This window comes from Typopeltis vanoorti, chromosome 19 (assembly GCF_054136105.1).
Source record: "Typopeltis vanoorti isolate ZY-2024b chromosome 19, IOZ_Tvanoo_1.0, whole genome shotgun sequence".
NCBI lineage: Eukaryota > Metazoa > Arthropoda > Arachnida > Uropygi > Thelyphonidae > Typopeltis > Typopeltis vanoorti.
The window spans coordinates 13,623,317-13,649,381 of record NC_143567.1 but is presented as its reverse complement, the minus strand read 5'-3'; the positions used below and the strand labels follow the sequence as shown (position 1 = coordinate 13,649,381).

Here is a 26,065-nt window from a genome sequence, read left to right as displayed (position 1 = left end):
TTATATTTAAGTAAGTTAATGGGTGCACCTTTTGGACAACTCGTATAGCAGAGTATATAAGTTCTCTTTGCTATACCCTTTGGTATTAATTTGGTCTAGCTACTCACTAATGACGCCTCAATAAAGGCTGAAACCGGTCTGGGTAGTGACCTCCCACCATAATTTAATAACAGCATACATTTCCTAGGAAATGTGTTTTTACATTATGGAAAATACCAAGAATAGCGATCAGAACTTTCCCCACCTTTGCAACGAGTTGTCCGTGTTTGTACTACGTTCTAGGACCACTTGCATTTAGCTCACACTAGTATTCGCCGATACATTTATAGTTTTTTATACTATATTCGGCATGAAACTCTCTGATTCCAATCTTTGAGTTTCTTATTCGGTTTTAAAACAATGTGGGATCTAATATCCCCTTAATTTAATTAATATTTACACCATTCTGAACATCAAAAACAAACAGAATGAAAAAGTAAACATAATGAAAACCAACCAATAATATCACTTCAGTGCTGTCATTCATATGATATAATTTATGTAGGTCACGTGGTTTACGAGAACACTAGTTCATGATACTAATATCCACCATCACACATTAAACTGGATCTCACGAGGAACTTAGTTAAAGTATTGGACAAAAATGGACCTGCATTCCTTTGCCTAACTGCAAGATTTGCAAAAATTCCAGAAGCCAAACTTAGGAAAAGTATTCATGATTATTTTGTGTGAATCTCACCAATAATACCTTAGTACTATGGATGCAATTAAATAATCTGGTTCCTGCTCTAGAGGCCAAGCATGTTACTTTTCAAATTACTTTGGGCCTCTTAGTAAGCAAGGCGGGTGGTCTCGCACCAGTTGATAAAAATATTTGTATTAAGTATTAAAATAAATTTTTAAAAAAAAAGTATTAAAAGATGAAGAATTTGAAAAGTCATTAAATAGAAGTATTAAAATATCTTTTCTAGTTACTTGACATCTAATGGGACCAGGCCAGGTCAGAAAATAAAAATAATGAGACTAATATGAGAAAAAGGGGGAAAAAGCATCAGAGGCTGAAGTACTCAGTTTACAGGGGTTGTAATTGCACCATAATTAATGGTTGCTATAGATGCATTAATTTCGCATTTTATAAATATTAAAGAAATGGTTTTGTATAGATCTAATAATAGCAGTGTAACAGAATTTACAGAAATGCATAACATGAGGATGTTGGCCCTCCTGTAAATTCTGTATGGCACATTTGTCACGTCTCCATAAATAAATCATTCTATAATTGTATTAATTTAACAAATTGCTGATAACTCAGTAATTATAAGTTGTCTTACATAGATAATTATCATATAATTTCTTCTACCAATGCAGGTGTTGTTTTTTTTTTTTTTTAATGGGACTGTTATATTAACATAAAGTGGAATTAGTCAGAATGGAAGTGGGGGGAAAACATGCACTTGAAACTTCAGTATAATTGGGTCACCTGTTTTAATATAAATTAATGGTTTCATAAATTTTTATTATTATTATTACGTGACACCTCCAAGGACTCATTGAGTGAGGGCACCTACTCTACAACTCTCCGTCTCCATCACTCAGTGCACCAACTACAGTGAACTGAATCATCTACACCAATGCCATCTACTGCCCACCACCATCACCACTAGTATTTTCACAGACAATTGCAAACATCCATGCCCATGGCAGGATTCGAACCTGCAGCCTTTTGGCTGGAGAGCAGATACGTTAACCACTTTACTAGAATTGTTATTTTCTTGGTTTGTTACGATTATTGTTTCCCAGCGTTAATTTAGCATCTTTAAAAGGAAGCCACTATATTTCACTATTTAAGAAAAACATGACAATCATCTCTCTCTGTGTGCCTAATGTGGTAAACAACTCGCTTATTTCCTTCGTCACTCACCAGTGATGTCTTGTGTTAGCAAAGGAATGTTTAGTGCATAGCCCTATAAGCAAACTAGCAGCTACAGAATCATTTTTATCTATCTCAAGCATTGCAGCTTTTTTTCTTCCACAAATCTAAAGCTAAGTGGTTTGGTGCAGCATTCTTAAAACTAAGCATAATAAAACAGTTACTGTTTTGCAAGGAAAATATTCTACATAATTGCAATCCTTTCTTTCATTACACCATGATCAGCATTCATTATAATAAAAATATAACAAATGCTAATCACAGTAACAACTTCAATTTAATACAAATCAAAATAATTACCAAAGATTTCGATCTTCATATCAAGGTCATCATCCTGGAGTATACATATATCTACAAAGAGGCAAGCTATGTCACAGTACATAAAGTAACGCTAATTTCATCAACCATTAACAGTACTGGCCTGACCTCTGGTAAAAAAAAAAAATACTAGATCCAAGTTAGAGTCTGTTATCTGTTTGGTTAGAGACTGCTAACAGATTAATTAAAACAAACAATATTGGTAGTGACAAGTATGTGAAATAAGAGCTAAAATTATCTCTTAGACTTCTGAAGTGATGGTTTGCTGGAGAACTTGAAACAGAAGTTAGGTGGGCTCAGGGGCATGCCGGCACAGTGTGCAATTTGTGCGACGCACACAGGCACAAAAGATTTCAGGGGAGGAGGAAATACTTTAAAAAAAAATATATTATTCATTCATTATATCAAAATAAATTACATTTTTGTTTAAATTTTAATTATATTTTATAGATTTATCTTAAAAAAAATTATTTATAATCACTTATTTGTTAATATTCCTTAAGATCTTATTATATATATATATATGGTGCAATTCGCAGATGATTTTCTTGCCAAATAATATAAATTACTGAAATAAAGAGCCACTAGGCTTCACTTCGGCGGTGTAAAATTATTTAAATTAAGGGGGATATTAAATCCACATTATTTCAAAGCTGAATAAGAAGCTCAAAGATAGAAATCCAAGAGTTTCATGCCGAATATTAAAATTTCAAACTATAAAAATTTCGGCAGATTGCAGCATAAGCATAAGCAGCATAAAACACGGTTCAATACCTGGGCAACTCGTAGCAAAGATGGATAAAGTTCTGATCACTATTCTTAGTATTTCCCATAATGTAAAACACATCTCCTAGGACAATGTTTCCCAAACTGTGGTCCGCGGACCCCTGGGGGGTCTGCGGGATAGTTTATTTTCATTAAACTTTATCTTATGTTGCTCACAGCTTTTGTTCACATCTGGCCTAATCGATATGTTCATTTTCTTCTGAATATCTCCATTTATAACAGTATTGCATTGTCATAAATGACACATTTAGTGTTGTAAAATTGTAATTTATTACTTCATCTTTATGATATATAAAATATAAAAAATTTCCATTTTGGATTTTATGGGGTCCGCAACATATTAACATTCACTACAGGGGGTCTGCGACATCAAAAAGGTTGGGAAACACTTTCCTAGGAGATGTACGATGTTATACATTATGGTGGAAGGTCACTACCCAGACTGGTTTCGACCTTTGTATAGGTGAAGCGGACTCTAAAAATAAGACGATCCCGAAAGATCGCCCAACTCAGCATTGTTCCACTCAGCGACAGGCTCACCCCATCACCGAGAAGAACTTCTCAGCATTGGCTCTACCCAGTGGCAGGCTCACCCCACCACCAAGCAGAGCCATAATCTCGGCGGTGGCCCTACTCAGAGACAGGCAAAAAACCTACCTCCAAGCAGAGCCTCTCAGAGCCAGATCTGCCCCACACCAGTTTCAACCCTCATTGGAGTCTCATTAGTGAGTAGGTAGACCAGATAATACTGAGATTATAGCGAAGAGAACTTTTATACTTTGCTATACGAGTTGTCAAAAAGATGCAACAATAAATTACTGAAATAAAGAGCCACTAGGCTTCACTTCGGCGATGTAAAATTAAAATTAAGGGGATATTAAATCCCACGTTATTTCAAAGCCTAATCAAAGATAGAAATCCAACAATTTTACATCGCCAAAGTGAAGCCTAGTGGCTCTTTATTTCAGTAATTTATTGGTGCACCTTTTTGACAACTCGTATAGCAAAGTATGTAAGTTCTCTTCGCTATAATCTCAGTATTATCTGGTCTACCTACTAAATGATGAGACCTCAATAAAGGTCGAAACCGGTCTGGGTTTCGACCTTCCATCATAATGTATAACATCATACATCTCCTAGGAGATGTGTTTTACATTATGGGAAATACTAAGAATAGTGATCAGAACTTTATCCACCTTTGCTATGAGTTGCCCTGGTATTGAACTATGTGTTTTAGCTTACTCTGCAATCTGCCGAAACTTTTATAATTTGCTATATTTGGCATGAAACTCTTAGATTTCTATCTTTGAGTTTCTTATTCGGCTTTAAAATAATGTGGGATTTAATATCCCCTTAATTTAAATAACATAAATTACTTTATTTTTTTCCAAATTATTTTTGTTGTTTTTGTACCCTTCTTGTATGTTTATTGTTTTTTATAAATTTTTTTGTAATTTCTGCTTTTTGTTCAATAAACTTATAATTAATATATTTTGTATTTCATTTTTACTCACTGATTCATTTTTATAAAGTGATTTTTTATTGGGGAGGGGGGGCATAGGGGCTCCAACTAAAGTTTTGCACACATTTGCCAGACACTACTGGTGTGCTACTGGGTGGGCTGAAAGTGTGCTATCCATATTGAGATTTTTAGACTGCTGTTATTGTTCATCATGAAATTCCTCAAGGGGTGTACAGCATATGATAGTATTACATGAAAAACTTAACATCATCACTAACTTCTTATGTACAATTTTCCTCCAAATCAATCTATTACCTGTCAAGACTCCAATGTTATCAGATCTCATATTTCTGTCTTCTAAGGAACTTTTTTTGCTAATCTTTCCTCTCCAATTCTGTTTAAGTGACCATACCCCCTGAGATCAGCTATGCTAACACATTCCTGGATGCTAATAATCTCAGTCTTTCCTAATATCCTCATATATAATATGATATTGTAATTGATGCCATCTGTTCATGCCCCTAATCCTTCAGGACTCTCATATCTGCAGTCAGTAGTCTTTGGTCAAGTGTTTTATTTCTAACCCAGCTGTCAGATCTATTAGTTAAAATTGGTTTGAACACTGTCTTTATACAGCTAATTTAGTGTTTTGACTAATTTCCCTCTTATTCCATATAAATTTATTCAGTTTACTTCCTACCATACCGGCTTTGTTCATTCTGTTGTCCTTTCCATATTTAATTTACCATCTTCACTAAAAATCGTGCCTGAGTAGCTGAAATATTTTAGTTCTATAGGTGCTCCATTCTCAATGCATTGATATTTTCAGTGCTTCTGCCTATTTTCATTGTCTTTGTCTTGTTATTGCTGACCTTCTCTATTCAATTTAGTCAGGGAATCTTGCTGACTTGCACTGGATTTATTTAAATGTATAACATCATCTGCATAAAGTAAAGAGCTGAGATTAACAACTCCAATTTTGATATCAGGTTTATCATTATTATAATTATTACCCCAAGACCTCATGGAGTCAAAGACTCATCTGGGAGGTCCTTTTATCACACACACATCTCATTGTACCGTGTCTTAAACACATTCAAACTCCTTGCAGACACCACACTCTCAGGCAAGGCATTCCAATCATTCACAACTCTGCACGAAAAAACCTGCCTCTCACTCTCCTACTCGCACCCTCTTTATACAGTTTCCTGGGATGACCTCTGGTTCTCCCCTGATCTCCCACTATTCTCTGTAGAACTTCTCCACCATTGATCCTATAACAACACCTTACCAACTTGTAGGTCTCTATCATTTCTCCCCTCTTCTTCCTGTCCACCAGACTCTGCAAATTACATCTTCTCAATCTTTCCTCATATTTGACATTCTAGAGGTCAGAAACTACCTTAGTCATTCACCTTTGGACCCTTTCCAACATCTCTTCATCCTTCTGAAAACCTGGTGACCAAATCTGGGCACAATAGTCCATGTGTGGCCTAATCAAAGCCTTATACAATGGAACAAGAATCTCCCTACTTCTACACGTCATTGTCCTCTGCATCATTCCCAGAAGCCTTTATGTTGTCTTCACAATTTTGGCGATATGTCCCCTAAATTTTAGATCCTTATCCACTATCACCCCCAGATCTCTTATTTCCTCTACCTTCAACAATATATTCTCACCAAGCATAAATTCTGCATCCCATCTTTGTTTTCCAAATTTTAAAACCTTACATTTTGCAACATTGAACTCACATCCCCATTTCCGTGCCCAGTCACTCAATTTATTCACTCAATCAGTCACTTTATTGTAATAAGTAAGTAGATTACTAAAACATGACCTCCTTTTAGCAAATCCATGTTGTCCATCAAAGATAATACCATTATTGTCAACCCAACTCTGGATCCTAGTTCTCACAGCTTCTCCAACAACTTAACCACAACACTTGACACACAAATAGGCCTATAGTTTGATGCTCGAGTTCGATCACCTCCTTTATGAAGTGGCACAGTCTTACCCTCCTTCCACTTCTTAGGAACTTGACCAAGTGCAAGACTCGTATTTAAAAAAAATGTCAAGGCAGTGTCAACTCCCTGGCACATTCCTTCAGAATATGCGGTGATATATTATCAAATGCTACAGCCTTATTTACATTTAGTTTACTCAACTCCCCAAATACCTCTTGCTCACTTACAGTCAGTCTCTCCTCCCCATCATCAACTGCTCTCAATCAATCCATGAAGTCACATTCACAAGATTGAAAGATCTTTATGAACTGCTAATTAAATATCTCCACCACACATTCTGCAACAGCTGTCTTTATACCATTTTCTCCAATCAGTGTCATCCTTCCATAATCATTCTTTCTTTTGCTGGCCACATATCGAAAGAACTCCCTAGGATTCTTTTTGGCTTCATTAGCTAACTGCTGTTCATACCTCTCTTTAGCTACTCTCACCAACCAAGTCACCCTCCTTGCCTGGTCTTTGTAGATCTCATGAAATTGGTTATTTCCACTTCTCTTATGCTGCCTCCACTTTCCTTCATAATGTGATCCATATCAATAATGAATAACAGAGGGGATAATGTACATCCTTGTTTAACACCAGATTTAACATTAAACCACCTTCCTGTACTTCCTTCAATTCTAGCTGCTCACTTACAACTCAAAGACTAAGTATTGCTTGATATAATGCCCCATTGACAGCATACATCTGTAATGTTTTGAATAGCATATGACAAGGTGCCAAGAGATGGCACCTTGTCATATGCCTTTTCCAGATCTACAAAACTTAAATACAGATCTTTGTTATATTCCCATGATTTCTTAACTATTTGTCTGAAAGTGAAAATCTGATTCTGACAGTCTATTTGGCCTGAATACAGCTTGTTTTCCCCAAGCTTCCCTTCCACAATCCTTCTCAACTGTTTCTCAGTATATATACTTGCCTAAATTTTACCAGGAACACTGTAGTGAAATACCTCTGTAATTCTCACATTCAGTTTTATTTCCCTTTTTTGTATATGGGTAGTATGAGAACTCTATTCCAATCATCTGGAATTTGTCCCTTTGTCTAGGCCTTTTGAACTATGCAGTGCAGCCACTGTAAGACTTTTATACCTCCATATTTGAGCATTTCTGATCAAATATCATCTACTCCAGCTGCCTTTCACATTTCAGGCTTTTGATGGCTTTTTCTACTTATAGTATGGATATGTATTCCTGATTGCCTGTCAAGTATTTTTTACCACTGTGCTGTCATTGATTATTTCATTTAACAATTTTTCAGAGTAATTTACTCCATACATCTAGGATATCTTTTTTTCATCTCTAATTCATTTTACAGCACTCTTTCCTCCATTTCTGAGTTTTTTCAATGGCCTCCACAATATCTTGTCATCTTTTTGATATTTATTTTCTGTGTTCTTACCAAAGTCTTCCTATGACTTTGTTTATCTAGTTTTACACAGTGTTTAACTTTTTTTACATTTGTATGTAACACAGAGACAAATGCCAAGTGTTATTGTTTATTGTTTAGAATGTTTAATTAATGGTGGCCTAAAAATCCTAAGATATGGATGGCACACATTCATCTCACTTTTTTCAAGTTGTTCAGCAAACACTCACTCACTTCAGGACTCTAAGCAATAATTTTGGTCTTATTTCAAATATTGGCTACCGCCAGTACTGTTATGGATTGACTAAAATAGTGCTATTTTAGCTTACAATGGGTATTGTAATGTAGTTTGTTTCTTTACAGAATGGATCATTGGATCTTCCCACCTTAAGGCTGGACTTCCAGGTTTCCTTTTGGTATCTCTCAGATACCAGTTTGTTACTCTGACTGTCCATTCTGTTGTCTCTCATTCTGGTGAGATGTCCTGCCCATCCTTTTTGCTGTTGTAGATTGCTTTTATTACAAGGAGTCCAGACTTCTTCCTGATTTCTGTGTGTCTTGTGTGATCTATTTTATTTACATTGCACATTGAGTTGTTATTAAGCTTTGTTCATCTTTTAAAGTTGTGTTCGATGTTTTACTGCTAAGTTAATGCTGGTAAGATGTGACTATTGAAAAGATGGGCTCTTATTTCTATCTATGTTTTGGTTGGTAATTGTTGCTTTTATTTTGTTGAAGGCTATCCAAGCAGCTCTTTTTCTCCTTGCTATTTCATTTGATATGTCATTATTCGTTTTTATGGACTGGCCGAGGTAGATGTAATCTTCAACTTTTTCAATGGTGTTCGGTTCTAGAGTGATTGTATAATCTTTACAGTTTTTGATTTTCATCCATCTCGTTTTGTCCGGATGTATTTCCAATCCAATTTTTGGCAGTTTGGGCTTAAGTTATTCAGCGTTGATTCTGAGAGTTTGGGTGAGTGAGATATTAATACCACATCATCGGCAAATAATAGGATATTTAATATTTCACCATCAATGTTTATTCCACATTTCATGTCAGTTTTTCGATGATGCTGTCCAAAGTAGATGTGAAGAGATGAGGTGATAAGACATCGCCCTGATGTACTCCTCTACTTAAGTTAATTTTAATCAGGTGATTGAAAAGGATGATATTTGTTTTGCCTTCTTTGTAGATATCTTTTATGAGTTTGATATATGCTTTTTCTACGCCTTGTTCTATTAAAGCTTGGAATACTGCGTTATGTTCAACAGTGTCAAATGCCTTTTTAAAATCTATAAAAAGAAGACAAAGTGGAATCTGGTATTTTCTGCATCTTTCTGTTAGCTGAGTAATAGTTTGAATGTGATCTGTTGTCGAAAAGCTTTTTTTTGAAACCAACCTGTTCTTTGCAGTTTTCGTTGATGGAGGTTTGTATTCTGTTTAGGATGACTGGCGAATATTTTATGTGTGTGCTAATAGACAGATGGGTCTGTAGTTACTGATGTCTTCTTTATTACCTTTTTTTATGCAGAATTATGGTCTTTGATGTTTTCCATTCGGTAGGTACTTTCCTTAATTGTATATATCAGATAAATCTTTCTGCTAGAGCTTTAAAGAGTATTTGTCCACCCATTTTTAATTCATCAGATTTTATAATGTCAATTCCTGGTGATCGGTCATTTTTCATATGGTGAATAGCCATTTTTACTTTTTCAGATAGGACAGATGGTATTTCCAAATTTTCATCTGGTACTGGAGCTGTGATTACTTGTTTAGATGAGTAAAGGTTCTCATAAAACGATTTTACTATTTTTTCCATTTCACCTCTGTTTGTGTGTCTGTTTCCTTGATTGTCTATGAAGGCTGATGGTAGTGGTTGCTTTAGATTTCTTTTTCTACTTTTTTTTATCTACTGAAGAGCCTAGCTTCTTTTGCCAATTTCGTCATTCTATATATGTTATAGTCGTCTTTGATATTCTGCCTCAGTTGTTTACAGATAATTTTATATTCTAAATGGTCTTTTCCTGTATCAGTATTCTTCTTTTCTTCAATAGTTCTATCATTCTTGCTAATAGGTGTTTCCTGGTCTTAGGAGAAAGTTCATAGGAGGTTCTTTCTTTGCAGTTTAAAGTTTGTTTGTTTAATCTTCGATGTCATTTTTTAATTTCCAGTCAGTTTCTTCCACATTTTTTCTAAATTCTTATGGTTTATCTGTTTTGAGCGTTTTTTATGGTTGACTATGGTCGTATGCGTTCTTTTTCTATGTATTTTGAGGGTGGCTCTTATTGGATGGTGGTCTGAATGAATGTTGCAGTAGGTTTTCCCAGTGACTTCAACATTTTTTATTATTCTTTTGCAATCTGTTAGAATGAAATCAATTTCATTTCTCTTTTTTAAAAAAACTATTCATAATGTACAGTCTTTCTGCTTCTACAAATTCTGCCAGGAGTTCATTACTTTCCCCTTTCCCCCACGGTCTAACGTGTTTTTCTTCAATAAATCCTGTACCAATTTTTGCATTGAAATCTACACACACTATTGTGTGTTGTTTTTTTCTGTAATGTTTCTTGTAGGTGTTCATAGAAGTTTCTATTTCTTCTTTTTCAGCTGTTGAAGTGGGTGCATAGGCTACTATTATTTTTATTGTTACTGATTCTTCTATTTTTAATTTTAGTGTTCCTAGTTGTTCAGAATGGATTGTGCAAGAAATAATATTTTTTAGTTAGCTTTTTATTTATGATAAAGCCAACTCCTCCAGTCCTTGTAGAGTTATCTGAAACTCCCAGGAAAATCTGGTTGCTATTGTTCCATTCTGCTGTTAATTCAGAGCTTCTTCGGGTTTCACAAATAGCAAGGACATCCAACTTTACATTTTGCAGTTCTTGAAACAGGAAATCAATATGGGAGTCAGAAGACAGAGTTTGAGAGTTGAAAGACCCAATAAATAGGGTCGAATTTCCAGATGGTGGTCTACCTTCGTGTGAAAGATTCTTAGCATCCCCCTGCTCTTACAGATTTCTCACCACCACCTTGGTGGGATTGCAAAGAGCTGTGCAGGACTGGGGATCTTTTTCTTCTTCTTCTACTTGCAGACATCTTTACAGTGGTCTACAGCACTTCTCCTGACCATGGTTCTGAAGTGTGTCTTTGGTCCATGGCTCCTTATTCATTATTTGGAGCTGCCTTCTTGGGCTTCCCTCATCCGCCACTGGAGGGACACGCTTGGTAGGGGTGAGGTCCCCCCCATAATTTTATTATGATGAACACAAATGCAATGTTAAGAAAAAAATTTTTTTTTAAGATTCACAAGGCAAACATAGTTCAGCTTTGAATGTGTGCTTTGTAAAGCCATAAACGTGTGGACAGACTTATGTGTTCGTCGAACATGTTGTTTATTTTTTAACGGTATATATTAGAACACAGAAACTAAGTAAATAATTAATTTATTAACTTATTGCTGATATTTCGCTGGTGTTATAACCAGCATCTTCAGAGCACAAAAACACAGTTTGTCACAATATGCGAGACTATAATAACATGGTGTAATCAACAGACTAGTTAAACAAAATTTTACTGTTACAAGATCAGTCAACATACAAAATTATAGATTGCAATCCCACCAACACACAAAAGAATAAGGCACAAAAATTATTGAAAAAAGTCACTTCCTGGCCCAAAGACACAGTTAACAAACTCAAGCCCTTCCATGTTAAAACACCTAGGATCTATGGAGCACCAAAAATTCACAAACAAGGTACACCCTTACGCCCAATTGTGGACAGTATAAATAGTCCCACATACAAACTGGCTAAACATTTAGTGAAGCTACTAGCCACTCTCACAAACAATTCTCCCTCCTTTGTCAAAAGGTCAGCCCACCTAAAAACATCTTACAACACCTTACCCTAAAAAGCTCAGATTTAATAGTAAACGTTGATATCACCTCACTATTCACAAATGTACCACTAATAGAAACCCTCAATCTACTGAAGTCACACTTCCTCCCTGATATATATGAGCAGTTTGTCACAATACGCGAGACTATAACAACATGGTGTAATCAACGGGCTAGTTAAACAAAATTGTAGCAGCAACACAAAGACTAGAGTCCTGATTTTTGGCTCCCTTTATCTGAAAAAAAAAATTGTAGCTATCACATAAGACTAGAGTCCTCAAAAAAAAAAAAAAAAGGCACTAGTTTTTTCTTAAGATGACTGTCTCCCAGATCTTAGGCAAGTTAATACAGCCATATTTGTTGAGATTTGGAGTGTGTTTCAGGGCTTCTGTCACCTCTAAGAACAATCTCTCCGACTTGTAAAAGTTTCTGTGTAGTACTTTTGTGTTTTTCCAGTTGATCCTGTGTGCAGGGGTATCTAGAGCATTGTTGAGAAGGATGATGGTGTGATTGTTTGTGTAAGTATCTCCCTGTATGTGTGGGTTTTCTAAAAACTGAAAATGATAAGGAACCATTTGGAAGACGTGTGATAAGTGTATCCAGGAAGGGCAGACAGTTATTAGCTTCTAGTTCCATTGTAAAGTGGATTTTTGGATGTTGGCTATTTAAATGCACTAAGAATGTTTCCAATGTCTCTGGGCCATGTGGCCAAATAGCAAGCACATCGTCAACATAGCGTAGCCAAAGTGTTGGTTTGAGAGTGGCTGTATTGATTGCTAGTTTTTCCAGGTGTTCCATGTAAAAGTTGGCTGGGGGGGGGGCATGGCTGTCCCATCTATTTGTTTGTATATTTTCCCTTTCCATGTGAAATATCCTGCATGTATTGTGAATTTGAATAGTTCATATATATCAGGGAGGAAGTGTGACTTCAGTAGATTGAGGGTTTCTATTAGTGGTACATTTGTGAATAGTGAGGTGATATCAAAGTTTACTATTAAGTCTGAGCTTTTTAGGGTAAGGTGTTGTAAGATGCTTTTTAGGTGGGCTGACCTTTTGACAAAGGAGGGAGAATTGTTTGTGAGAGTGGCTAGTAGCTTCACTAAATGTTTAGCCAGTTTGTATGTGGGACTATTTATACTGTCCACAATTGGGCATAAGGGTGTACCTTGTTTGTGAATTTTTGGTGCTCCATAGATCCTAGGTGTTTTAACATGGAAGGGCTTGAGTTTGTTAACTGTGTCTTTGGGCCAGGAAGTGACTTTTTTCAATAATTTTTGTGCCTTATTCTTTTGTGTGTTGGTGGGATTGCAATCTATAATTTTGTATGTTGACTGATCTTGTAACAGTAAAATTTTGTTTAACTAGTCCGTTGATTACACCATGTTGTTATAGTCTCGCATATTGTGACAAACTGTGTTTTTGTGCTCTGAAGATGCTGGTTATAACACCAGCGAAATATCAGCAATAAGTTAATAAATTAATTATTTACTTAGTTTCTGTGTTCTAATATATACCGTTAAAAAATAAACAACTTTGTAAGGCCAGTTAGTGCGGGCAAGACTCTTTTGGGCAGAAAGTTAAGAATAAACTAGGGAAGTAGTACTAAAGATAGGAAACAGAAAATGAGATATTATTCTCACGGGGAGAGTAGACAACTGCCATCACAGGCAGTTGACGGGCATAGTAAACTGTGTGCAGATAGGATGATCAGCCCTCTCAGAACATTGAGATTTTTATAAATCCAAGTGAGCTGGCTGTGACAGGTCGATGAGTCTAACACATTAGAAGGGAAAAACCAAACAAATGGACTTACAAGTTAAGTATAGGCTATTGTTCTGTATAACATCCTACTCATCATTTCACTGATTTGGTAAAAAGTGCCTTAGAAAGAAATATGAGATCTGTTAAAGTTGATGCTTCGACAGATAACAGATTAATTTGGAGGAAAATTGTTGATCAGAAGTTAGTAATGATGTAACTTTTTAAAGTAGCACTATCATAATATCTTGGGAGCAGGGGATTAGCACTAAGCTTACTACCTAAAAGCAATGTCTAAATCAAAAGTGCAGATAAGGTGAATAATATAAATTGCAATTATGAAACAGGGCTGAAGATGTTCGATATAGTTACTTTTTGATAATTCTAATGACAGGGAAGAGGCATAGTAGAAATGAACTGCAAATCTACAGAAATATTCTAGGAAAATTTAGACAAAAAAAAAAAGCAAGGATAATAATAATAATAATGGCAAGTCAGAAGTGTGAATGGCCAAATGACAGTCTCTCTGCTATCCAACTAGCAGACCACAAGGCAAATCAGATCCCATTGTGGCATGGATGATTGCCTGTTTTAGGTCTAGGCCATTTAAGTATGAAAGTGAAAAAGCTGGATTTCTTGTTAAAAGATAGCTTAAGTAGATGATATTTTACTAGAAATGGTCAAATATGAAGTTACAAAAATTTTAGTTGCTACAATGAATAATTCAGAAGACCCTGGCAAAAGGTCAAATTCTAGATAATCAGAGTTCTTACCAGGAACATTCGGTAGGGAAATTCTTTGGTGATTCTCACATACTAAGACAATTGAAACATTGTTTGCTTACACTTGAATAAACAATTAAACAAAAATATAATTTCTTGGCATCTTTAATGTAGCTCACATTCAGTTTTATTTCCATTTTATAGATCGGTCCTATAAGAGCTCAACTCCAATCATTCAGAATTCAACTCCCTGACCAGGCCTTCTGAATTATGCAGTATAGCCATTGTAAAACTCTTATACCTCAATATTTAAGTATGTCAGACTAATTATCATCTACACCAGTGAATTTTTCCACATTTCAGGTTTTTGATGGCTTTTTCTACTTTCCAGTATTGATATGCATTCCAGATTGCATTCCTGCTGAGTATTTTCAACCACCACTCTGTCACTGTACATTTCAAAGTAATTACTTCAGACATCTAGAATATCTTTATGTTCAGTTTTCATTCACCTTTATCATCTGGGATTTCTTTTACAATACTCTTCACTCTATTTCTAAGCTTTTTCAATAGCTTCCAGAATATTTTGCAACCTTTCTGATATTTATTTTCCATGTTTTTACCAAAATCTTCCCATGACTTTCGTTTATCTAGTTTTACACAGTGCTTTACTTATTACAGAACTTTTGATATTTCTAGCATATCAAAAGTTCTGTAATAACTTTTGATATGCTAGAAAGCATATCAAAAGTTATTACAGAACTTTTGATATGCTTTCTAGAGACCAAACATAGCACTTTGTTTACAAGCCACTTCAGACCTTCCATAAAGAGGTCAGTGGTCACACATGCAAATATATATATTTTGCAGGTGAGAGTCACACTGAAAATACATGCATACATACATATACAGTATATTTATATATAAACATGCTTATAAGACAACATTTATGCCTATGAATTTTTATTTCAGGTCAGAATATTCGATGTTATCAATGCAGTTCAGATCAGGAGGCTGAAGGTGACATTTGTGGGGCATACGAATCTTTTGATACAGAACGTAACAGGTTATTCGATTGTTTAGGTGAGGAAGCAGTAACACCAGGCATATTTTGTTACAAAAGTATACAACAGAGTCCTCGAGGATTTATTTGTAAGTAGGCATATTTATGAATATTTGAATATATGAAACATTCAGATGTCTAACACCATTATTTTCTGAGATTCCATTTCCTTTATACAATGATCTGTCAATTATCTAACCTTCAAATAATTGAACTTTTAACCGACCCATCTTGGATGGGTTAGTTTGTATGCTAACTACTGATATTTTGCCATATGACTTCATTTAAATTGCCTGCAATTATTTGACCTGATTAAACTAATTAATTTAACCATGTTATATATAAAGTATTGATAATCCCATACTGTTGGGAAGAGGGTGACAGGGCTAAGTTAATTAGCTCAGATGACTGCTCTCCCCAAGCAATTTGACTACATTCACAAAGCATTCTTAGCTGATGGCTACAATTCCCACAATATCCAAAAAATATTACCCCCCCCTCCACACACACACACACACACACACTCATTCACTCTCCTGCTCACCAGAACAGAGACTACATCAAAGCTAGCACCATTCCATATATCCAAGGCACATCTGAAAAACTAATAAAAATCATAAACAAATACAACCTTCCAATCACTTACAGACCATATAAAAATTTCACAACCCTTATCTGCTATACTAAAAACCCACCTGGTATTGACTAGGTCCCCTTGTAGGTTGTAAACTATCCTGCTATGGCCAGACAGGCAGGACAGCCAAAATCAGAATTGATGAACATAAGGACTATATCTGTTTCCACCATTACAGCCACTCAGGACTTGCTGACTGCTTTGAACACCAACCATAGGATACTCTGGAAGAAGATCACTCTACTCCATCACAGCAAATATAAATATGAAAGACTTTTCCTTGAATCTGCTTCTGCCTTAAACTACCCTAACTTCAACAAATTTGGTTGCATGAAAGTGCTCCAAATTTGAGAAGCCCACATCTTCTGCACTTCAGCCCAACAGTGAAATGACTGGTGAACGATATTGCAATGAAGTTCTTCGTCATATTCAATTGTTCTGTGGTGCTGTAGACAATGGAGACCTAAGGATGTTAATTGAATAGAGTTGCCAGCATGCTCCCTGGATCTCAATCGCATAGAACATGTTTGGGATGCAATAGGGAAACACATTGCTGCTTGAAATTCTCCTCCAGTAATTAAAGTTCTTAATTTTGCTCTGAAGGAGGAGTGGGCCAGGTTGTCTTGCTTGATGCTAAGCATGGCATGACATTGTGAGAGCTGCATCACAGTTTGGGATGGCCATATTCAATACTGAAATGTCTTGCTGCATAATTTTCTGTAAGCACTGTATATTAATTCTCCTGAGGAAATCTGTAACTTTTGTCAAAAATGTATCGCAATTTAATTTGTATGAAATTTGTTTTAAGTTTTAAAAGAGTAGACATATCGATACAAAATTAATAATGGAAAAAACGTATTTTATTTGTACGAAATAAAAAATTTTGTATTTGTGCGAAATTTATAAAACATTTTCTGTGTGATATAATTTGTTAATATGCTGGCAATAAAGTTATGTCCACATTTAGCTGTAGTTGTGAAAATATTTTCATATAAGGGTAAAAATGTAATTTGTCCTCAGCTTTTGGACACCAGTGCATCGCTATTGCTATTCATCATCTGTATGGATCCTTACAAAAGAAAGTAGCATTAAACCTGGTATCTTAATTGGAGATATTCAGCTCAGTTCTGCTCTTTACTTTAAACAAATGATGGCATACTCCTAAATATTAAGTCTTCAGTAATTAATAGCTGCATTTAAGAACTGCTGTTAACAACTTTGGCAGTAAAATCAGCATTAAAAAAATTTGGAAAATATCACTTGGTCTCAGTAGAGAACTCATAGAGCAAGTCAAATATTTTAGCTATTTAGTTAGAATTTTTAGTGAAGATGGCAAATTAAATATGCTAATAGACAGTAGAATAAGAAAAGTTGGTATGGCATTGACTTTGAAGAATTATCTTCAAATGCATGATGTGTCTCATCTCATCTTCCTTATACCCTCTTTTACCTTGCGGTGTCGAGGGTCCATTGATCATCGGACCTCACTCCGTTTACAGGATAAGGTGGTCAGCCTTATGCCCCGGTGTATCCTATAGCCTGTAGTGTCGAGTTCTCAAGGCCAGTTTGCCTGCTTTGCGGGATGAAAAACCCCAGAATAAACTGGAGAAAAAACCCTGCTGTCCACGCCCAAGATTGGCTAACTTGGCTATAGCTGAGGAAGATCCTTCAGCTCCTCACATCACCGACGGGAATCGAACCTGGGACACTCCTTCCCCAGGCATATGGTTGCGAAGCACATAGCCACTAGGCTAACTGCGCGGACTAACTGCACGCAACAGTTGCATGCATGATGTGTACAGGATAGTATTACAGTACTAAATGAAAAATTTGCATTATTACTAGCCTCCTACCAACAATTTTCTCCAGATCTCATATTTTATTCTTTTTCCTCTCATCTGGGAATCAAATAGCTATCAAGTAGCTCAGTTGATATCAACAATTCCCATTGGTTGGTGAGAATGAAAAAAAAAAATCCTTATAAAAGTTCTTAAGTGAAGGTGGTCAGGATTCTATGCTCAGTAACCATGGTTTTTCATCCTGCAAAGTGGCTAGAAAAACATTAGTTACTTCAGCTGTAAATCAAAACAAACAAGGGACTATACTCCTTTAGATTAGCTCTGCTCACTCATTCCCAAATAGTAACATTGTTAAGCTCTATCCTATCCTAATATCTTCATTTTTAATATGATAATGTCTTGTCTGTTCACTTCTGTATTGCTGCTTTGTTTCTAACCCATCTCTGACATCATTTTGGTCAGAATTCCCATACTAGGAATTTGTTGTGTACTCAACAAAGTATGAGATATCCTGATGCAAGGTACAAGATTTAAACCAAATTTGAGATGATGATATATTTCAGGACAGAATCCACACTAAAAATGGTAAGATTTAAATCGAGATGCAACAAATTTTGCTAAAGATAACAATACTGGTATGGAGGATTTGCTATGCCAGTTGCATGCAAAGAATAGAAAAATCAAGTGTAATAATATTCATGCATTTTGCAAAATTTACTTAAAAGGATTTCTGTATAAATTAAAAATTTACTTTTTAGTTTTATAAAAGAAAGTTAACTTCTGAAATCCTGAATCAGAACTGCATGCACAGTAGATCAGCATTTCCTAAAGTGTGTTTCTCTTACCACAAATGGCATGGGGGTAGGTGGTATGCAGCAAAAAAATTGCTGAAATTCAAAAATGCAACATTTTCAAATAAAATAAAATGACTCATATTTCTGGCTACATAAATAACTAAAAGTTTGCTTCTGCTCTTAGATAATACAGTAACCTAACATATTCAAACTAGGCATGACACAAATTGTGTTGTTTGTTACTTGCCTGTGGGGGGGGGATGTGATCTTGTACTTCTGGTTTGTCATCTTGAGCACACTGAATCATTACATGTACTTTGTTAAAAAGGAAAAAACTTTTTGCTTTCTGGTTATATAATTGAGAAAACTTTTATGATGTTCATGACTTATTTTTAACAGTATTAACAACACCAAACAATTTTATCAAAAGATGTTTTATTAACTGCTTATATTTTTTCGCTGAATTTCAAATCATCATCATCAGAGCACAACACAGCTAGTATCTAAAGATCTAAAGCCCTATTTTAGCGGCCTCTAATGTTGTAAAAAAGAAAAAAATTACAGATATGTAGGAGTTGCTCTTACAAGAACAGTCTCCCTTTTCTTTCTTTTTAACAACATCAGAGGGCACCAAAATAGGACTTTAGATCTATGCAAATGTCCAATCTTCTGTCCATTACAATTGTATTGTTTCACTTACTTATTGGCATGTATACTAACTGTGTTGTGCTCTGATGATGCTGATTATAAAACATCTTTTGATAAAATTGTTTGGTGGTGTTAATACTGTTAAAAATAAGTCATGAATAACCGTCAACACCTAAGCTTATCTGTTAGATTTCTATAATGCATTTATTTTTTAAATTTCTAAATGTATAGGTAAACTATGACAGTTCACAAATATCATTTTTACACCAAAATTCTACTGGAAAAACTTGAAATTGGCATCTCATATGTATTGCAAAATGTGTGCACGCCCACACAAAGTGGAAGGGACACTTTACAAAGTCAAGCGACCTCCCACCAGATGTGCAACACGTGTAAAACATGGTGCAACATGAACGTGTTATTGTGGATTAAGCTGTTGAAAAGAAGACACTTATCTTACTAGCTTTTTTTAGAATTGTCTAGCAAAACTGCAGTATAAATATTTTAAATTAAATATTATTGATGGGTAAATTAAGTAGAGAGAAAGAAAGCCAAATGGCAGCTAATTGCCAAAGAATCGTGATTATGCTTCTGCTCCACTGCTGGTGCTGTAGCAACCAGCAGATTATCCAACAGATTTGCTGTTGGAAATCTGTTTGATTGTTCCAATGCATATGTGGTATTATTTGCTTCAGATAAGTGCAGTGTAGAAGATTATCATTAAGAGTGTGCTATTATAATATTCAGAATGCTTTCTTTTTGTTATTGTTTTATTAAACTCTGTTACACGATGGACCAGTGGCTAAAATCTCTACACTAGTGTTTGTTCGCAAGTAGTTCCGTTCTGTGCATTAAATTGTAATGTTTTGTATTTAGATTTTTTTTTAAACATTTTTTTTTCAAAATTTTTTTTATATTTTAGTAAACTATTAATCCCATAAGTTTTACTATAATAATTTTAGTTTAATCCTTTATCCAAGTGTGAGCAAACAAAGTTTGCACCTGAAAATATCTTCAGGACTGGGGTAGTATTTTTAGGTGCAAACTTTGTTTGCTCACACTTGGATAAAGTATAAATATTTATACTTTATCATCTTCTCAGTATCTCCCATAATGCAAAACACATCTCCTTGCGGATATGTATAATGTTATGCATTAAGGTAAGGGCCACTACCCAGACTAGTTTCGACCTTTATTGAGGTCTCTTCAGTGGGAGCCAGGCACAGAAGTGGAGATACCAAGCAGAAGCAATGGCGAGGTCATCTTTACCTATAGGAGTTGCCAAAAGGTGTGCCACCTTTTTATTAAATTACTCTGGATTTAGAGAAAGATGTTGAAAGTTTATTTTTCACTTGGTTAGACTATAATAAATTTAGTTTAACCCTTTATCCAAGTGTGAGCAAACAAAGTTTGCACCTGAACTTGGATAAAGGGTTAAACTATAATAAATTTAGTTTAACCCTTTATCCAAGTGTGAGCAAATAAAGTTTGCACCTGAAAATATCTTCAGGACTGGGGTGAGGTAGTACAACGACGGGCAACTCGTAGCAAAGGTGGACCAAGCTAACATCACTCCTATCTCAGTATCTCCCATAATGCAAAACATTATGGAAGATAATGTGTTTGCTCACACTTGGATAAAGGATTAAACTAAATTTATTATAGTCTAATAAAATAATAAATAAGTGAAAAATAAACTTTCGCCATAAGTTTTACTGCAGTTCTGATTTTTTAGTCAATGCCCCCCCCCCCCCCCCCCCCCCCCGACTATGTACTACAGTCCTGGGTCTGGGTCTTATAATATTGTCTTGTACTCCAAAAAGTGTGACTATTGTGAATTAGGGAAATGCTGTGGCAGATAAACGGGGTTAATTTATGTTAGTTTTAAAAAAAATAATAATAAAATAAAAATTACTGTGTCAGAATGGACCAGGAAATAGTTTCTAAACAGGCTTAATGGTTTAAACTTTATTAAAAAAAATGCATTTAAGAATTAAATTTAGTTCTTAAATTTGACCCTTGATTCTTAAACAGATATTCATTATCATCTGTGTGTTAACCTGAAAACATTCATAAAAATTATTGTATCATATCATAACCTTTTACTTCATTCAAAACATAATGCTGGGCATCATAAAGACACCTCAGAATACTGCTTGAAGTATTTTGATAATAGTCTTTAAAAAGGTTTTTTTTTTTATTTTTATTAAATTGAGATCTGCTATGAGAATTGTAAACTATGAATTGCCTTATATAGTTATCTCTCATTACAGCAAACTTACTGTAATAAACTACCAAAATGTCATGGCTACAGCATTGATGCTATTCTGAAAGAAATTTAGAATACAAATCTTTCGCTGTAACAAAGACTTCCTTAAGGACCTTGCAAATTCTTTATAATGAGAGTTGGCTGTATTTATGTGCCCATTAAGTTTCTTTTTTTTTAATTGTTCAAAATTTTATTTATTAAACACACATTAATCCCCTCCTTTCTTTGAGTTGTTTTCTTAATGTTGCACTTTCCACTACAGTTTGTAGTTTTGATTTTTATATGCAAGTTTATATCCTTATTCTTTATTAGGGGATGGTCGTTGGAGGACTGTTGTTAGAAGATGCGCACAAGTTTCAGAACGGGGAATTAACTCTGGTTGTGATTGGGGTTACAGAGAAAATGGTGTATACTGGGAAGAATGCTATTGTAATCTAGATGGTTGCAATGGTGCAGTTTCCATGACTTGTGTACTTCACATTTTAATATTAGTACCCTCAGTTATATTTTCACTAAATGTTTTGTAGTCTTAAAGCATAAAAAAATGTGGTTGTTACCAAGAAACACATATATTTCATTATCATGTTAATATTTGTAGTTTTAATTTAGTTTTTTGCAGTTTATTTTATACAAGATCTGATTTTATTCTTTGATAATTATTTTCTGAAAGCATATTTTTGTAAAAACCTGTGATATTGACCTTTTGTAATTAGAAAAAATAATTTACACGGAGAAAGATAACATGTTGGGAATTTTTAACATTAGATGTGCATGTCTCCAAATGGGGAATTAACTCTGGCGGTGATCGGAGTTAGAGAAAATAGTCTCAAAATAATGCTGTATAAATCATTTGTTAATCTGTGGGAAGTTTTTCCACTTAGTTATACAATGTATATTATATTTGACAAGGAATTGTATTCTTGGTTTAATCCTCAATCCATGCATAAGTGTGAAGTAATTTAGAACTAGTCGACTTATACACAGAGGCTGTTAACTTTACATCAGTTGCCTTAGTAGCCCATAATACAAGAACATTATGGGAATGGTTGCTGAAGATTAAAACAAGAATATAATTTCCTGTCAAATATACAGTTAATCTATTCAGACAGCATATGTTGTGACAAAAGAATCTTTCTGCTAATTGACTCAATCCTTTAAGTTAACATAAAGGGGTTGAGAAATCTGTATTTTTCACTATCCGTCCCTCAAGTGCAACCTAATATATAATATCTAATTATTACTTTTAAAGGGGATGTCCAACCTTAACTTGGATATAAGATCTTTGCTTATAATATGACCAGTTCACTGAAACTGACTTTTGCACTGAGAAACCAAGTTTCCTGATGCAGATGTTTTGTTTCAATGTAATACAGAAAATGCTTCACCTTTCCCTTGTGTATGCATGCTCACACACATACTGCTTCAGTATAGCAAAATATCATTTTAGTGTATTTACCAGTAATGTGCCTTTTTGTAAATACCCATTTTACTATTTACAAGGTGCCATCATTAGTGTTGGTGCTAAAATGCAGTTTGGGTCGTAGCCTCTCTGAGGATATTTGGCCATCTCTGTTTTGCATAATCATTTTTCAATTATTAACAAACAGATTCCTTCTCCTCTCCATCCATCTCTGCTTATATCTACTTTTTCTGATTTCTTCACCTTGTACATATATTTGCATGATTCTTATTATACCCATTTTAACCAAAACTAAATATCACTATTATCATACAGTGATATTTAGTTTGGTTTGTCAGTTTTCCAAAACTAGAGAACCAACTTTCCTTTGGGACAAATCCAAATGGTTTCAGACTTACTCAGAGACCACGTCTCTGAAACATATTAATACCAGTATTAGATCTTACTTTGTAAAGACACACATCCTGTTTGCTAGTATTATTCTTGCTTTATTGGACTTGTTTCCTTTCTTTAGAACCTATTATCATATTAAAGAAGAGATGAGTTTGTGGTATCACAAGTGAAGGAAGAAGAAATAGAACAGATCAAAATCATATAGTAGGTGAATATAGAAGTAATTTATATATCTAGATCTAAAAAAAATAATCATTTGAGATCTAAATATATAATTTTGCATATTACTTCTGTTTTATATTTACCTAATGTAAGGGTTTGACCTGTCGTTTCTTCTTCATGTTATGTTACCACCAACTCATCCTCTTGCTTAATGTGATAGGCCCAGTGACCTCTTTCCATTCCTTTTTTTTTTGCTGTTCTTTCAAGACTAGTAAAGATTTTCAGTGTTGGCATATTTTGTCAATATCATCTACATATGCTAGAATTTTGGTAACTTACAGTTGATTCCCAATGTAAGAGACTTACAGGGACCACAGAAAATTGTTTGTTATAGTGCATTTCCTGTAACATAGCATTGTTTACTATAATGAATCAACTGTAAATACGGATCATGTTTGAATTTGTGAATCTAATTATATAACAGCTATATTGAATAATAAACATGCTAGTACATTGAAGAATAGTCCTTTTTTGTTTCATGTTGTTTTGAAATGCTTTTCTTAACCATACATATAATTTCAGTCATTGCTAGCCAGTTTTATGATATCTTAAAGTACTCTTCTATTTGTAATATCACATACAGCTTTAAAGCCAGTAAATGTGTTATCTGTGAGCTCTCCCCCCCCCCCTCTTCCCAGAAAAAGTGTCTAAATAAACAAAAATCTGATTGTTTGCAGATTTACTACATATAAATCTGCACTGATATATAAATATATATATATTTTTTTTAATGTGAATACCACCCATAAAAGTATTATGTTCCATATGAGAGATCAAACATGAACATTTTGAAGCTGTTTAACTTCTAATAAACAGGATGGTGGTATCACACTGTGCATTTGAAAACTTTCAAACATATATACCACAGTCGAAGTGGAGATGCTGCCTGCTCAGCAAAGATTATACCAGTCTTCTCTGTAACTGATATTAACAGTGATGGTGCCAGATGCTAACTCTGCTTGTTAGGATCACTCACAGAGATTGGAGTATATGAGCTGAATAATAAGTCGATGTGGTAAGATATTGTGTGGTATTAGTCAATACCTTATATGTTTAGAAGCATCACACTCATAATTTGTACAGTTCAGTCACCTTTCTTGTGTAGTTTTTTGTTTTTAATATATCTGCCATTAACTTATGGGAAAAAAATGAATGAGTTCTTCACTACATTTAATTAGTTCACTTACTATACTACTGTGTGTATGTGTGTAGAAAAAAATAGTTCATTATCTTTATGTATTTCTTAAATGTAGAACAATCTATCCTTCTGTTTCCTCAATTATATATAAAGTCAAGTTCTTATAAATTGTATGATTTATTATTATTATTGGCATATTCTAACTCATTGGTTCCCAGAGCTGTGTTTTTCAAAGATCTGCAAGTTTCTTTTTATGCACATTTTAATTAATTGATAGTGTTAAAATATTGGACTCTGTTTACCATATGTTTATGGTTTAAAAAAAAAAAAAAAAAAAAAAAAAAAAAGTTATTATCCCCTCTGGATAATTGCCTGTATGCTGGAAACTGTTGCTGTTATAAAATAATAGTATTGTCCATTTCACTAAAAAATCGATGGTTAACTTGTGTTACTCGAGAATGTGGAAACATGATTATTTTCTACAGTAATTAAGTTCAGAGGTGCTATAGCTCTCTAAATTTCTATGTCAATATATTACTAGATTATTCCGTCCAGATTTTGTATCACTTTAGAGAATAAAGGATTTACATTTTTGTACAATTGTAATTCATTATATTAGATGTGGCCTACAACTTAGATTAAAAAATAAAGCTTGTTTTTTGAATAAAACCCAAAATACTTAATTTTATATACAGATATTTCAGTATATACTGAAAGTCATCTGTGTATTTGCATATCTTACTCTCTAGGAGACCAAACAAATCAATTATTTAAAGCTAAATCTGGATTGTAGGCTACATGTGAATTGACCATCTAACCAGTCTTGAATTTTTCATGAACAGCTTTGTGAGCAATATGTAGTTTATAAGCATATGGCTCATTTCAGGTTGAGTCTTTGGTTTTCAGAGTCTCACATTACTTACCCTTATTGATTGTCTTCCCACTTGGATTTAAAAATTGTCAGAATAATTCCTTCACTAGTCCAAAAAGATGGTAGCTGAGAGTTTGCATCTAACTTGAAAGACTAGTGACATTCATATTTTCATTTTCAGTTGTGGTATTTGATGGTGTTTGATCTAGGAATTCTCTTCAGTATTATTCTCCTATTTTTATTTTGTTAACCTTCTGACGTGACTGATGATCAGTTTTTTTTTAAAATTTAATTTAATAAATTTCCCAGGTTTCTCTTCTGATTTGACTAATGGACCCAATAATGATTCATTGCTGCATGCAAGCATAATAAAGGTGCAAACATTTTAGTAAAATATTGAATACAGTAAGTACAATGTTTGGAGAAGACAACAGTTAGAACTTTTTTCCTACTCCAGTGATTTGCAATTTCTTCTTGCATGTTTTATTTCAGCTGTGGCAGTTTCAAATTACCAGGAATGATTATTTCTGACATTTTGCATAAA

The 26,065-nt window shown here is 34.5% G+C and overlaps 1 protein-coding gene across 1 annotated transcript in view; it reads left to right on the top strand.

Moving 5' to 3' along the window:
• Window positions 1-25,251, top strand: part of LOC150095863 (uncharacterized) — a 29,996-nt gene extending 4,745 nt beyond the window's left edge. Inside the window, exons 2-3 of the mRNA XM_090408855.1 lie at window positions 15,243-15,422; window positions 21,790-25,251. Of these exons, the coding sequence (XP_090264981.1) occupies window positions 15,243-15,422; window positions 21,790-22,004 (395 nt within the window). The 3' untranslated portion in view covers window positions 22,005-25,251. The remainder of the gene's footprint in view (window positions 1-15,242; window positions 15,423-21,789) is intronic.
• The last annotated feature ends 814 nt before the right edge of the window (window positions 25,252-26,065 follow it).